A 14,283-nucleotide genomic window follows, 5' to 3' on the forward strand; every position below is an offset into this window, starting at 1 on the left:
GGGCATGCTGGGAGTTGTAGTCTCTTTCAAACTAATCCTAAACTACGCTACACTAAAAGTAAATCTATGCTACCTACCTAGGCATGCGCAGTACTCGCTGTGCCCGAAGCCCTTTAAATCTGTTTCCTGTTCCCTGGGCTAACATGGAGCGGGGAACAGAGCCGCAGGCGGGGTGGATGACTTGCGCAGGCGGGGACACATAACACTGCTAGCGGGCACAGGGGTCCCGTTAGCAGTGAACATTGCACAGGTGGGGACACACAACACTGCTAGCGGGCACAGGGGTCCCGTTAGCAGTGAACATTGCGCTGGCGGGGACACACATTACTCTGCTAGCGGGCACAGGGGTCCCGTTAGCAGTGAACATTGCGCAGGCAGGGACACATAACACTGCTAGCGGGCACAGGAGTCCCGTTAGCGGTGAACATTGCGCTGGCGGGGACACACATAACACTGCTAGCGGGCACAGGGGTCCCGTTAGCGGTGAATAGAGATCGCGCTGGCGGGTGACACTGACTGTCAGCTTGTGCGAGGGGCACACAAGCTGACAGGCGCAGCGGGGAGGACACAGTAAATGGATTGACTTCTGTGGCTCCATTCCGCTCTCGGAATCGGGCCACAGACGCCATGAGAGCTCCGTGCAACTTCGGGCTATCACAGGGAGAGATCCTCTCCCTGTGATAGCCCAAGTGAGACTGCCGTGAGCTGCAATGCCTGATGATTAAATATGTCACGTGACACTCGCACACACCCCCCCAGCCCCCGCAGTAACCAATGGTTGGGGGGTGGTGTGCCAGTGTCAGCCTATAGAATGTAATGGAGGCGGAGCGCTCGAGCAGTGAAAACTGCTGAGTCACTCCATCACAATCTATGGCAAATCACAATCTATGGCACTGCACCGGTTTTAGACAAAGTGTGGCCCTGAGCAAACCTAAAAAGGGGGCCCCAAATTTTTTTATATTCTACCAAAAATATAGGCGCATTTAATGCTGAAACCGATCAGCTGTTCTGCGGAGCTGTCACAGCTGTATCAACGCTGTAAATAGGGCGGGAAATAAATGGCCCCATTCACTGTGTAGTGCCCGTGCTGAATTACTGCAGCTCTGCTCCCATTCACTGTATACAGAGCAGAGCTGCTGTAACTCAGCATGGCCACTACACAGTGAATGGGGCCATTTGTTTCCCGCCCCATTTACAGCGTCGATACAGCTGCGGCAGCTCCGCCGAATAGCCGATTGTTTTCAGCACCCCACCAATCAGATATTGATGGCCTATCCTGGCGATAGGCCATTAATAGGTGGAACTGGAACTACTATCAGGGGTAATTAAGACATTTTATTACATGTATCAGGGTGCGTTCACATGCTGGTAACTTGCAGCAGGTTTCCTTCACTACCTTTCATTTCAATGGGTCTACGGACAGTCAGCAATAGTGGCAGATTTGCAGACTGCTGGCAGACCCGTTGAAATGAATGGTAGTATAACTCCCAGCGGATTTCCCACAGCAGGAAACCCACTGCTTGTTACCAGCATGTGAATCCACCCTTACATCCAAGGTGACCAATCTGTAGCCCTTCAGCTATTGCAAAACTACAACTCTCAGCATGCCCAGACAGCCAAGGACTGTTTGGACATGCTGGTAATTGTAGTTTTGCAAACAGCTGGATGGACACAGATTGGACACCTAGGTTATAGTGTGTGTATGAATTAGTGTATGTATTGTAATGTTTTTTTTACTGTAACACTTACCCTGTAATGTCCCTAAACTGACTCTGGCTGCCACTGGCTTCCTGGTACTGCTGGACCACCAGCCTGACCTGGCTCTGCTGACTGCTCTTAAGATGCTCCTTAAGGCTGCACTGCGTCTGCTTTACACCACTGAGTCTGTGCTGTGGTGACAGGATGCACGTAGCTCAAGGAACGTCATAATCTGGAGGAGGAGGGGCCTTGCTGACTGTCGCTGAGCTAGTAGGCAGACTCACTAGCCCACTAGCTATCAATGAGGACCGTCGGACGCGGAGGCGGCGTGACACTGTCAGCACTCCTGACAGTGTCACGCTGCTTCCGCTGCTCGTCCTCATTGAGCGGACTCCATCTTCCAAAGGGCCCCTGTCACAGCCCTTTGGAAGATGAAGTCCGCTCCTGATACGGGGCCCCTTTGGAGATGGGGGCCCCAGGCAATTGCCTAGGTTGCCCCGCCCTAACGCCGGCCCTGCCAGAATGTTACACAGATTTGTAAATTACTTCTATTAAAAAATCTTAATCCTTTCAGTACTTATGACCTTCTGAAGTTAAGGTTGTTCATTCTGTCTAAGTGCTCTCTGATGACACCTGTCTCAGTAAACGCCCAGTTTAGAAGAGGTTTGCTATGGGGATTTGCTTCTAAACTGGGCGGTTCCCAAGACACGTGTCATCAGAGAGGACTTAGACAGAAAATAACAACCATAACTTCAGAAGGTCATAAGTACTGAAAGGATTAAGATTTTTTAATAGAAGTAATTTACAAATCTGTTTAACTTTCTGGAGCCAGTTGATATATATATATATAAAAAAGTTTTTTCCTGGAATACCCCTTTAATGGGACAAGAAGCCAGGTGAACCCTGGGTGGTGTTTGTGGGGATTGAAGGTCCAGGTCTGTAGGGCACCTAGATTAATAAAAGATGAACAGGCTGGCATCTTGGGGATGATAGACACATAGGTAGTCATGAAGTGGTAGAAATGTGCGTCTTGTCAACATCAAAAGATCCAGAAATAGAAGTTGCGGAATCTGATGTGTAGCTTTATGTGTAATTATTAGTGGCAGTTTACTGTATCATCAATTTGGGTACTAGAACATCTAGTTTACAATTGTTCTAACACCCCAGAAGATGGAGAAAAAAAATGACGAATGTATTTGATGGCTGTCTCTTTTCTTATCGAGTGCTCTTGGGAGGCGCTGCCTGATACCTAGAGACATGGATGATATGTGATCAACAGCAATTAGTTATGCATAAACTATGGATGCTGATGGCGGCAGTGCTGTGCATTAATTATAGCAACAGTAATGAGCAGAGGCGCTCACAACACTTCGCTAGAGCACCCCCTGGGATTACACCTCTGATCTACTCTTCTGTGCTTCTCTGCTTTTTGAGGCCATGTTTAGTCAGGGTTTAGTTTATAATGAATCTTTTCTTATTCTTATATAAACATCAAACAACTTTAGTTGTCTGAATTTCCTCATATACACGACAGACGTGCCTAGAATTTAGTAAGTGTTACCTTTAAGGGGTACTCCCGTGGATGTTTTTTTTTTTTAAATCAACTGGGGCCAGAAAGTTAAACAACTTTGTAAATTACAATACCTTCCAATACATTTTATGAGCTGTATACTACAGAGGAAATGCTTTTCATTTTGGATTTCTGATGTCACGACCACAGTGCTCTCTGCTGAAATCTGCTGTCCATTTTAGCAACTGTCCAGAGCAGCATATGTTTGCTATGGGGCTTTTCTCCTGCTCTGGACAGTTCCAAAAATGGACAGCAGAGGTCAGAAGAGAGCACTGTGGTCGTGACATCAGAGAAATCCAAAAAGAAAAGCATTTCTTCTGTAGTAGATAGCTCCTAAAAAGTACTGGAAGGATTAAGATTTTTTTATAGAAGTAAATTTACAAATCTGTTTAACTTTCTGGTGCCAGTTGATTTAAAAAAAACAAAAACGTTTTCCACGGGAGTACCCCTTTAAATACGCAATCCACAGTGGAAAATTCTCAAGCGAATTATGTTGCTATCCATTGATTTCAATTAGTCCACAGCAAATTTTCCAATGTGGAAATGCCAATTGTAGAATTTCGCAGAAGATAATGTGCAAGTGAAATTTCCACTTAAGAATATCCACTGTAGATTATGTACAGTCATGGTCGTAAATGTTAGCACCCCTAACATTTTTCTGGAAAATGAAGTATTTCTCACAGAAAAGGATTGCAGTAACAGATGTTTTGCTATACACATGTTTATTCCCTTTGTATGTATTGGAACTAAACCAAAAAAGAGAGGAAAAAAAGCAAATCGGGCAAAATGTCCCACCAAACTCTAAAAATGGGCTGGACAAAATTATTGTCTCCATTTCAAAACTGTGGAAAAATAAGATTGTTTCAAGCATGTGATGCTCCATTAAACTCACCTGGGGAAAGTAACAGGTGTGGGCAATATAAAAATCACACCTGAAAGCATATAAAAGGAGAGAAGTTCACTTAGTCTTTGCATTGTGTGTATGTGTGTGCCACACTAAGCATGGACAACAGAGAGAGGAGAAGAGAACTGTCTGATGACTTGGGAACCAACATTGTGGAAAAATATCAACAATCTCAAGGTTACAAGTCCATCTCCAGAGATCTAGATTTGCCTTTGTCCACAGTACGCAAGGTTATCAAGAAGTTTGCAACCTATGGCACTGTAGCTAATCTCCCTGGGTGCGGGCGGAAGAGAAAAATTGATGAAAGGTGTCAACGCAGGATAGTCCTGATGTTGGATAAGCAGCCCCAAACAAGTTCCAACGATATTCAAGCTGTCCTGCAGGCTCAGGGAGCATCAATGTCAGCGAGAACTATCCGTCAACATTTAAATAAAATTAAACGCTATGGCAGGAGACCCAGGAGGACCCCACTGCTGACACAGAGACATAAAAAAGCAAGACTACATTTTGCCAAAATGAACTTGAGTAAGCCAAAATCCTTCTGGGAAAATGTCTTGTGGACAGATGAGACCAAGATAGAGCTTTTTGGTAAAGCACATCATTCTACTGTTTTCCAAAAACAGAATGAGGCCTACAAAGAAAAGAACACAGTACCTACAGTGAAATATGGTGGAGGTTCAATGATGTTTTGGGGTTGTTTTGCTGCCTCTGGCACTGGGTGCCTTGAATGTGTGCAAGGCATCATGAAATCTGAGGATTACCAACGGATTTTTGGGTCGCACTGTACAGCCCAGTGTCAGAAAGCTGGTTTGCATCCGAGATCTTGGGTCTTCCAGCAGGACAATGACCTCAAACATATATCAAAAAGCACCCAGAAATGGATGGCAACAAAGCGCTGGAGAGTTCTGAAGTGGCCAACAATGAGTCCAGATCTAAATCCCATTGAACACCTGTGGAGAGATCTTAAAATTGCTGTTGGGAAAAGGCGCCCTTCCAATAAGAGAGACCTGGAGCAGTTTGCAAAGGAAGAGTGGTCCAACATTCCGGCCGAGAGGTGTAAGAAGCTTATTGATCGTTATAGGAAGCAACTTATTTCAGTTATTTTTTCCAAAGGTGTGCAACCAAATATAAAATTAAGGGTGCCAATAATTTTGTCCAGCTCATTTTTGGAGTTTGGTGTGACATTATGTCCAATTTGTATTTTTTTTCCTCCCTTTTTGGTTTAGTTCCAATACACACAAAGGGAATAAACATGTGTATAGCAAAACATGTGTTACTGCAATCCTTTTCTGTGAGAAATACTTCATTTTCTAGAAACATTTCAGGGGTGCCAACATTTACGCCATGACTGTATGTAAAAGTACCCCTTGGCTAGGTTTCTACAAAGGTTTTCTTCTGGCATTTTTTTAAAAACTATCACTGCAGTTTTTGAGCCAAAGCCAAAAGTGTATTAAAAATTGGAAATATAAAAGAAGAACTCTTCCTTATACTTCAACTTCCTTGTGAATCCATTTCTGACTTTTGCTTGTAAAACTGCAGTGGAGGTCCCCCCCCCCCAAAAAAAAAATCAAAAACAAAAAAACAACCAAATAACTTGCGTGGTGACCTAGCATAGAGGAGGTAACAAAAATTATACAGAAGAGTAAGGGGACACTATCTGAGGTTAGTTGTGGGGGAGGGAGATGAGGGAAAATATCATTTTACTGAAAGAGTCGTAGATGTTTGCAACAAACTTCCAGCAGATGTGGTTGGTTAATCTGCAGTTAGTGAATGTAAACATATCTGGGATAAACATATATCTATCTTAAGATAGAAATATAAAGGAAATAATATAAGGGCAGATTAGATAGAGCAGTGGACTTTTTCTGCAGACAATCTGTGTGTCTGAGAATATGTAGTTTAACTTCATAGCAAGTATTGGGGGCTAAAGACCCTTTTGCACGAGTCGATTATCGCCTTAATGAGCGTTCCTAGGAATACTTGTTCTGATTATGACCCTGTGTAAAATGGTGAGCAATCCACCTCTAATAAAATCATTGCTATCGGCTGCACATCGCCCTGAATAAACAGGAAAGCAGATCGGCACTAGTTATAGGAGCCACTGGCCCATGGAATAGGACTTTAACATCACAAGTTCTATTTATTCCAAGATTATCACTTTTCAATGTCTGTGTATCATAAACCTAGTATAATGAAAATGCTGAGGTGTTTTTAAGACTCTTTAGTGGATTGTAAATACACTATAAATAGTTTTATAATTCTAGTAAAAAATACAGTTTGTTTGACCTTTTCACTTTTTCCAGTTTCTCTTTTCATTCTTTTTGTCTGTTTTATGGGGTTGGTCTATATGTGTAGTCAGTGAGCAGTGCTTCTCCGCAAACCTTCTGTCTGCCGTCCTCTTCATACATACAGAACAGCAGCATTTTCTAACATATTTCTAAATCTCCCATTAAATAATTTTATAAAACAGTAGTAAAAAAAATAAAAGAAACATTGTAATTTTATACCTGTAACACTCCCATCCCCTGTACAGATATATAGGGAGAGAGGGAGAAAAACAAACAAAAACTTAATTTACCTTTCTAGGTTCTGTTTAGTTTCTTATTATTCATACTGCCATATTTTTATTATTATATTTATGTTTCGTTAGCCTAATCAAGTAATATCCAGTTATTAAAGATGTACTTCGGGGAGCTAAATCCATAGCTCATCTTTTCCCTTTCATCAACCTATTTAATTGTCTAAATATTCATTACCTATATAAAGCAGTTTCCCCTCTTTGGTTGTCACTAACATGCATGAAGTGAGGGAATTATGGTACATTATCAAGCCACCCACTCCGTCTCTGTCCAAATCCTTCTCTGAAAGCAGCCCCCACCCTCCTGAGTGACACAGACCATGTGGTTTCTCCCCTGCACTGATGAGTCATTCTTACATTAGTGCTGAGAACCCGGAGGTGTGTGCTGCCTTAGCCAATTAGACACTGAATCTCTCTCTGCTGCTCAGGATCAGGAGGGTGGGGGCTGGCAGAGCAGAGCTACAATGATTGCTGGGAGATGTAGGCGAGGGGAGAGAAGAATGAAAAGAATATCAAGCAGCCAGAGAAAACAACAGAGGCCACCAATGGCATGCATATCAGGCAGGATGGTTTACAGGGAACATACAGTCATTGCCGTAAATGTTTGTACTCCTGAATTTTTTCAAGGAAATGAAGTATTTCTCACAGAAAAGGATTGCAGTAACACATGTTTTGCTATGCACATGTTTACGCCCTTTGTGTGTATTGGAACTAAACCAAAAAAGGGAGGAAAAAAAGCTAATTTGACATAATGTCACACCAAACTCCATAAATAGACTTGACAAAATTATTGGCACCCTTTCAACATTGTGGAAAAATAATATTGTTTCAAGCATGTGATGCTCCTTTAAACTCACCTGGAAAAAAAAACAGGTGTGGGCAATATAAAAAGAAAAATCACACCTGAAATCAGATAAAAACGAGAGAAATGATCTTAGTCTTTGCATTGTGTGTCTGTGTGTGCCACACTAAGCATGGACAACAGAAAGAGGAGAAGAGAACTTGAGAACCAAAATTGTGGAAAAATATCAACAATCTCAAGGTTACAAGTCCATCTCCAGAGATCTAGATTTGCCTTTGTCCACAGTGTACAACATTATCAAGAAGTTTGCAACCCATGGCACTGTAGCTAATCTCTCTGGGTGTGGATGGAAGAGAAAAATTGATAAAAGGGGTCAACGCAGGATAGTCCGGATGGTGGATAAGCAGCCCCAAACAAGTTCCAAAGATATTCAAGCTGTTCTGCAGGCTCAGGGAGCATCAGTGTCAGCGCAAACTATCCGTCGACATTTAAATGAAATGAAACGCTATGGCAGGAGACCCAGGAGGACCCCACTGCTGACACAGAGACATAAAAAAGCAAGACTACATTTTGCCAAAATGAACTTGTGTAAGCCAAAATCCTTCTGGGAAAACTTCTTGTGGACAGATGAAACCAAGATAGAGCTTTTTGGTAAAGCACATCATTCTACTGTTTACCGAAAACGGAATGAGGCCTACAAAGAAAAAGAACACAGTACCTACAGTGAAATATGGTGGAGGTTCAATTATGTTTTGGGGTTGTTTTGCTGCCTCTGGCACAAAGGCATCATGAAATCTGAGGATTACCAACGGATTTTGGGTCGCATTGTACAGCCCAGTGTCAGAAAGCTGGGTTTGCATCCAGATCTAAATCCCATTGAACACCTGTGGAGAGATCTTAAAATTGCTGTTGGGAAAAGGCGCCCTTCCAATAAGAGAGACCTGGAGCAGTTTGCAAAGGAAGAGTGGTCCAACATTCCGGCTGAGAGGTGTAAGAAGCTTATTGATGGTTATAGGAAGCCACTGATTTCAGTTATTTTTTCCAAAGGGTATGCAACCAAATATTAAGTTAAGGGTGCCAATAATTTTGTATAGCAAAACATGTGTTACTGCAATCCTTTTCTGTGAGAAATACTTCATTTTCTTGAAAAATTTCAGGGGTGCCAACATTTACGGCCATGACTGTACCCAGGGAGTGTGGTAGTTTAGGAGCTTTTCCTTATATATTTACTTCCCTGGAGTACCCCTTAAACACTATCCAATCAAGCCAGAATTAACATCTTAGTGATCATCAACTTTGTACAGTTGTCAATATTTAAAAAAGTGTTTTTTACTTCCTAGATCTTATACTATGTGGGCTATGGCTAGCTTATGAATTATAAAAGAAAATCTTGACACACAGGAAGTGCTGGTTCAGCCAATCATATACTTAGGTAGGTCAACCCTATTGCCAGTGATTGGTTTAGCAGGCACTTCTGGTGTGTGTCGAGAGTGAGCACCGATGTGCAGAGAAAAACTAATAAGGAGATGCAGCACTACACCAGCACTGCATTTCCTTCATTCTTAAATCCTGTCTCATTCTCATGTTCTCCTGGAGGTTGGATCCCACTGATCATAAAGTAATAAAATATCCTAACAGTATTTCATCACTTTGCAGGATGGAAAACCCCTTGGGGTGTATTCACATGAACATGACGTCAGACTTGCATTGAGGGGGCGGGGCGTGATGAGGGGGTGGGGCCATCACAACGTCATGATCCTCTGGCCCCTGTATCACCCGTCATCAGGCACGGAGCGAAGTTTGCTCCGTGCACAAGAGGACAGGGGGTGCTGCAGGAGAGATCGCGGGGGTCCCCAGAGGCGGGAGCCCTGGGATGAGACATCTTGTCCCCTATCCTTTGGGTATGCCTATGTCCTGCTGATCTCCTGCTCTGCCACGCACAGCTTAGGAGATCGGCGGAGGGACCCGATTGTCAATCACAGCTGGGGTCCTGCCGCAGCTGTCGGGGCCGCGATTGCGTCAGTCCTGGCAGCATTAAACACATAGATGCTGTGATCAGTCCTGATCACGGCATCTATGGTGTTGACAGAGAGAGGGTGCTCCCCCTGTTCACCAACAGCAGCCCGCGATACAATCACGGGTCGCCGTTGCTTGCTATGGCAGTAGGAGACTGATGGCCTCCTCTCTGCCAGCTACGGAAGCCTGTGAGATCCACCCACAGGCTGGATTCAGGGCCATTTGAAGGAATTTGGGGGCCCCAAGCAAAATAGACATGGAGGCCCTACCCCCTCCCCACCTTAAAAAAAGATTATATAGAAGACCATATAGAGATATACACCAGCTGTACACAGGATATATACCCCATATAAGGGATTACAGCAACATGAAGGAACTCACAGGTCACGTCTTTTCTGATCAGCGCCGTTCTCTTTCCTTTTCTTCCCCATCCGACTCAGACCGCCATGATGTCTTCTTCCAGCCAAAATTTTATCTCTCTTCATCTGCAGAACAAACATTTTAGACTCTGCATTTTTCCAGTGCTCTCATTAACACTACACAATCTCCTCATCAATAGGCATGTAATAATGCCCCCCTTGGTGTCCCACTCAGTAATAGAGCATGGTGCCCAACAGTCCCCAACCATGGTGCCTCCAGCTGTTGCAAAACTACAGCGCCCAGATGACCTCTGGATTTCCGGGCATGCTAGGAGTCATAGTTTTGCACCCTGGTTGTGAAACACTGATGTAGGTAGTAAGGTAGCCAGGTACATAGCTAGTAGGGCTGCACGATATGGGGAAAATGTGCGATTGCAATTATGGATCTAAATATTGGAATTTCAATATTATAAAAAAAATAGTGGAATCCTCCTATTTCATGTCCAATCTCCCCCTATTTTACATCTATTCCCCCTTTTTATATCCACCACCCATTTCACATCTTCCCCGTTTCATTTCTATCCCCAATCACATTCTCCCCATTTCATTTCTATCCCCCCCATGTCACATTCTCCCCTTCCCATCCCTATCCCCTGTCTCATCTTCTCCCTTGTGACATTCTCCCCCCATGTTAACACCCCCCCGTCCCAGTAGACAGGTAGTACCCCCAAATTAGATCCCCAGTAGGCAGGTAGTACCCCCAGATTGACCCCCTCCCGCAGTAGGCAGGTAGTACCCCCAGATTACCCCCTCCCCCCAATAGACAGGTAGTAGCCCCATATTAGACCCCACCCCCCTGGTAGGCAGGTAGTACTTCCAGATTAACCCCCCCCCCCCCAGTCGACATGAAGAACCCCCAGATTAACCCCCTTCCCTCCAGTAGGCAGGCAGTACCCCCAGATAAACCCCCTCCTCCCCAGTAGGCAGGTAGTACCCCCAGATAAACCCCCTCCCCCCAGTAGGCAGGTAGTACCCCCAATTAACCCCCTCTCCCCAGTATGCAGGTAGCACCCCCATATTAACCCCCTCCCCCTTAGTGTGCAGGTAGTACCCCCAGATTAACCCCCTCCCCCCAGTAGGCATGAAGCACCCCCAGATTAACCCCCTTCCCCCAGTAGGCAGGTAGTACCCCCAGATAAACCCCCTCCCCCCAGTAGGCAGGTAGTACCCCCAGATTAACCCCCTCCCTCAGTGTGCAGGTAGTACCCCCAGATGAACCCCCCCAGTAGGCAGGTAGTACCCCCAGATTAACCCCCTCCCTCAGTGTGCAGGTAGTACCCCCAGATTAATCCCCCAGTAGGCAGGTAGTACCCCCAGTACCCCAGGAGGGGGTTAATCTGGGGGTACCATCCACCTACTGGGGGGGAGAGGGGGTTAATCTGGGGGTACCACCTCCCCCCCCCCCCCCCTCGTAGGAAGGTAGTACCCCCAGATTAACCCCCCCCCCCCAGACCCAGTAGGCAGGTAGTAGAACACCTAGGTTATCATTAGTCCCCCCCGGGGGCCCCGGCTGGTACCTGCTCTGCTGCTGCAGTTGCCGGGAGAAATTCAGGGGCTGAATCAGGGCAGAATCTTGCTTGCGCTGTTGCTACGCGCACGTCACGCTCTAGGGCCAGCGGCAGGACGTAGTAACGCCGGCCCTTAAATTCTGGGAGCGTGACGTGAGGGTCACCGCATAGCTGCACGGCACTGGGAGTGGGGACATCCTCTTGAGTTCATTTCCCACCGGCAACTACAGGCTGTAATCTACAGGTGAGTCGGGGCGGGCACAAAAATAGGAGCCGGAGGCCGAGCGGCTTTAGTCTCGGCCTCCCGCTCCAGGCTCTCGCACTGCTCGCCCGGGCCGGCTGACAGGGCGAGCTGCCGAACTGGGACAGAGGCAGGAGGATGGCAAGCACCAGTTCTGCTCGGGGCCCCAAGCAATTGCTTGGTTTGCCTGTCCTGCAGCGACGGGCCATTGCACAGGCTTTGCAAGCTTATCACAAAAATGCACCCTTTATATAAAGTACAATATGTCAGGAAAAGCGTTCTAAAGTTATAACCATTTAAAGAGAGACATGTCAATTTTTTTTTAAAAGAGCCTGGTCATTAAAGTATAAAATGGGTCTGTCCTTAAGGGGTTAAAAAAATCTTAATCCTTCCAGTACTTATCAGCTGCTTTTTACTACAGAGGAAGTTCTTTTCTTTTTTAAGTTCCTTTCTGCCTGACCACAGTGCTCTCTGCTGACACCTCTGTCCTTTGTCAGGAACTGTCCAGAGCAGGAGAGGTTTGCTATGGGGATTTGCTATTACTCTGAACAGTTCCTAAAATGGACAGAGGTGTCAGCAAAGAGCACTTTGGTTAGGCAGTAAGGAAATTAAAAAATACAAGAACTTCCTATGGAGCATACATCAGCTTATAAGTACTGGAAAGATTAAGAGAGAAATTTACAGATCTGTTTAACTTTCTGGCACCAGTTGATTTAAAAAAAAAATGTTTTCCAGCGGAGTACCCCTTTAAAATGAATAAAGCAATGATTTTTGTTTTATCTACTTATATTCACTTCTACTGAAGTCCTGTTTCATATTTTTTTTCCGTTAAAATGGTTTCTCAAAACAGTAGCATTGGTTTGCAAAACCTACTTACTCCTATGTTTGGTGTTTTCAGGGCCTTAAAATGCAGCCACATTGGAGGTGGATATGTTTCGCTATGCTGCTTGTTGGCTTGGCATCAGCTGAAGTCAGCGTCAAAGAAGAGGATGATGAGGATGATGTTACAGACACCACAGAAGCCAACAGTGAAGAGCAAAAGAGTTATTTAGAGGTGGGCTCTACATACTTTATATACTGCAGCATCTGTAGCTGCTTCTAAGGGCCACATTCCCAAAATAGACACCCATTCCTGATCCTTGTTGCCATGAGTTATGCATTTCTTTTTCAGCCCCATTCTTGTTATGCACTACAATACTGGCAACAGAAATTGCACAAAAGTATATGTCATATGCGGCAACTACCATAAAGTGCAGTAGACGTATCCACATTATATGATTGGGCTATGTTCACACCTGTGTCAGAGGCTCAACATAGCACCTTTTTTGCAGGTTTGACAGGAAAAATAGCACTGCTTTACACTGTCACCTTCACTGTATCTGCGTTTCTGTTGTGTTTTTTAACCATTATCAAATACATATCAATAAATATAAATAATAATAATGATAGAAACATTGGTGGAACATGACACACCATGATATAAGTCATTGGGGTGCTCCGGGCATTAGCAGTATCTGTTACCTGATGGACCTGGCACTACATTGTGGTATCTGTAATAAATGAAAGTAAATGGATAAGGCTCCTTTCACACTATGCGTATTCATCCGTTATTAAACATCCTTTTTCTGTGTAAAAAACGATGTATAATAACGGATGAAATAACGGGTGCTAACGGATGAATAAATATGCATCCGTTAAGACCCGTTATAACATCCCTTATGTAGTAACACCTCTGCCTACAGACTCCCACAGCCGGGACTACTACTACTCCCATCATGGAACAGACTTATAATATGCCCCCCGCAGAGCATTAATAAACATATATATGACCCCCGCCAGTGCATATATATATATATATATATATATATCCCCGCAGTGCATTAATAAACATGACCCCCGCCAGCGCACACATATATACCAGTGCATTTATTCATACCCCCCGCAGCGCATTAATAAACATATGACCCCCGCCAGCGCATTTATATATATATATATATATATATATATATATATACCCCCCGCAGCACATTTTTCATAATATGCCATCGCAGCGCTATGTATGAAAAGTATTTCTATCAGCACCAACGGGCTGGCCAGCTGCTGGCACTATGCGCTGCTGATAGAAATACTTTTCTTTCATAGCGCTGCGTGGCATATGATGACAAATGCGCTACGGGGGGTATATACATAAATGTGCTGGCAGGGGTCATATCTTTATTAAAGGGGTTATCTAGGAAAAAAACTTTTTTATATATATGGACTGGCTCCAGAAAGTTAAACAGATTTGTAAATGACTTCTATCAAAAAATCTAAATCTTTTCAGTACTTATGAGCTGCTGAAGTTGAGTTGTTCTTTTCAGTCTAAGTGCTCTCTTATGTCACATGTCTCGGGAACTGTCCAGAGTAGAAGCAAATCCCCATAGCAAACCTCTTCTATTCTGTGCAGTTCCTGAGACAAGCAGATATGTCAACAGAGAGCACTGTTGCCACACAGAAAAGAACAGCTCAACTTCAGCAGCTGATAACTACTGGAAGGATTAAAGGGTA

At 44.4% G+C, this 14,283-nt stretch overlaps 1 protein-coding gene across 4 annotated transcripts in view; it reads left to right on the forward strand.

Moving 5' to 3' along the window:
- Positions 1-14,283, forward strand: part of CLGN (calmegin) — a 71,676-nt gene that overhangs the window by 18,236 nt on the left and 39,157 nt on the right. For 3 of the 4 annotated variants that reach the window (XM_056562935.1, XM_056562958.1, XM_056562942.1), the window contains exon 2: positions 12,635-12,790. In XM_056562935.1, the coding sequence (XP_056418910.1) occupies positions 12,644-12,790 (147 nt within the window). In that variant the 5' untranslated portion in view covers positions 12,635-12,643. Of the gene's footprint in view, positions 1-8,904; positions 8,985-12,634; positions 12,791-14,283 lie in introns of those variants that run through there. The other variant, XM_056562950.1, reaches the window with a different exon arrangement.

This window comes from Hyla sarda, chromosome 1 (genome assembly GCF_029499605.1).
Source record: "Hyla sarda isolate aHylSar1 chromosome 1, aHylSar1.hap1, whole genome shotgun sequence".
Classification (NCBI taxonomy): domain Eukaryota; kingdom Metazoa; phylum Chordata; class Amphibia; order Anura; family Hylidae; genus Hyla; species Hyla sarda.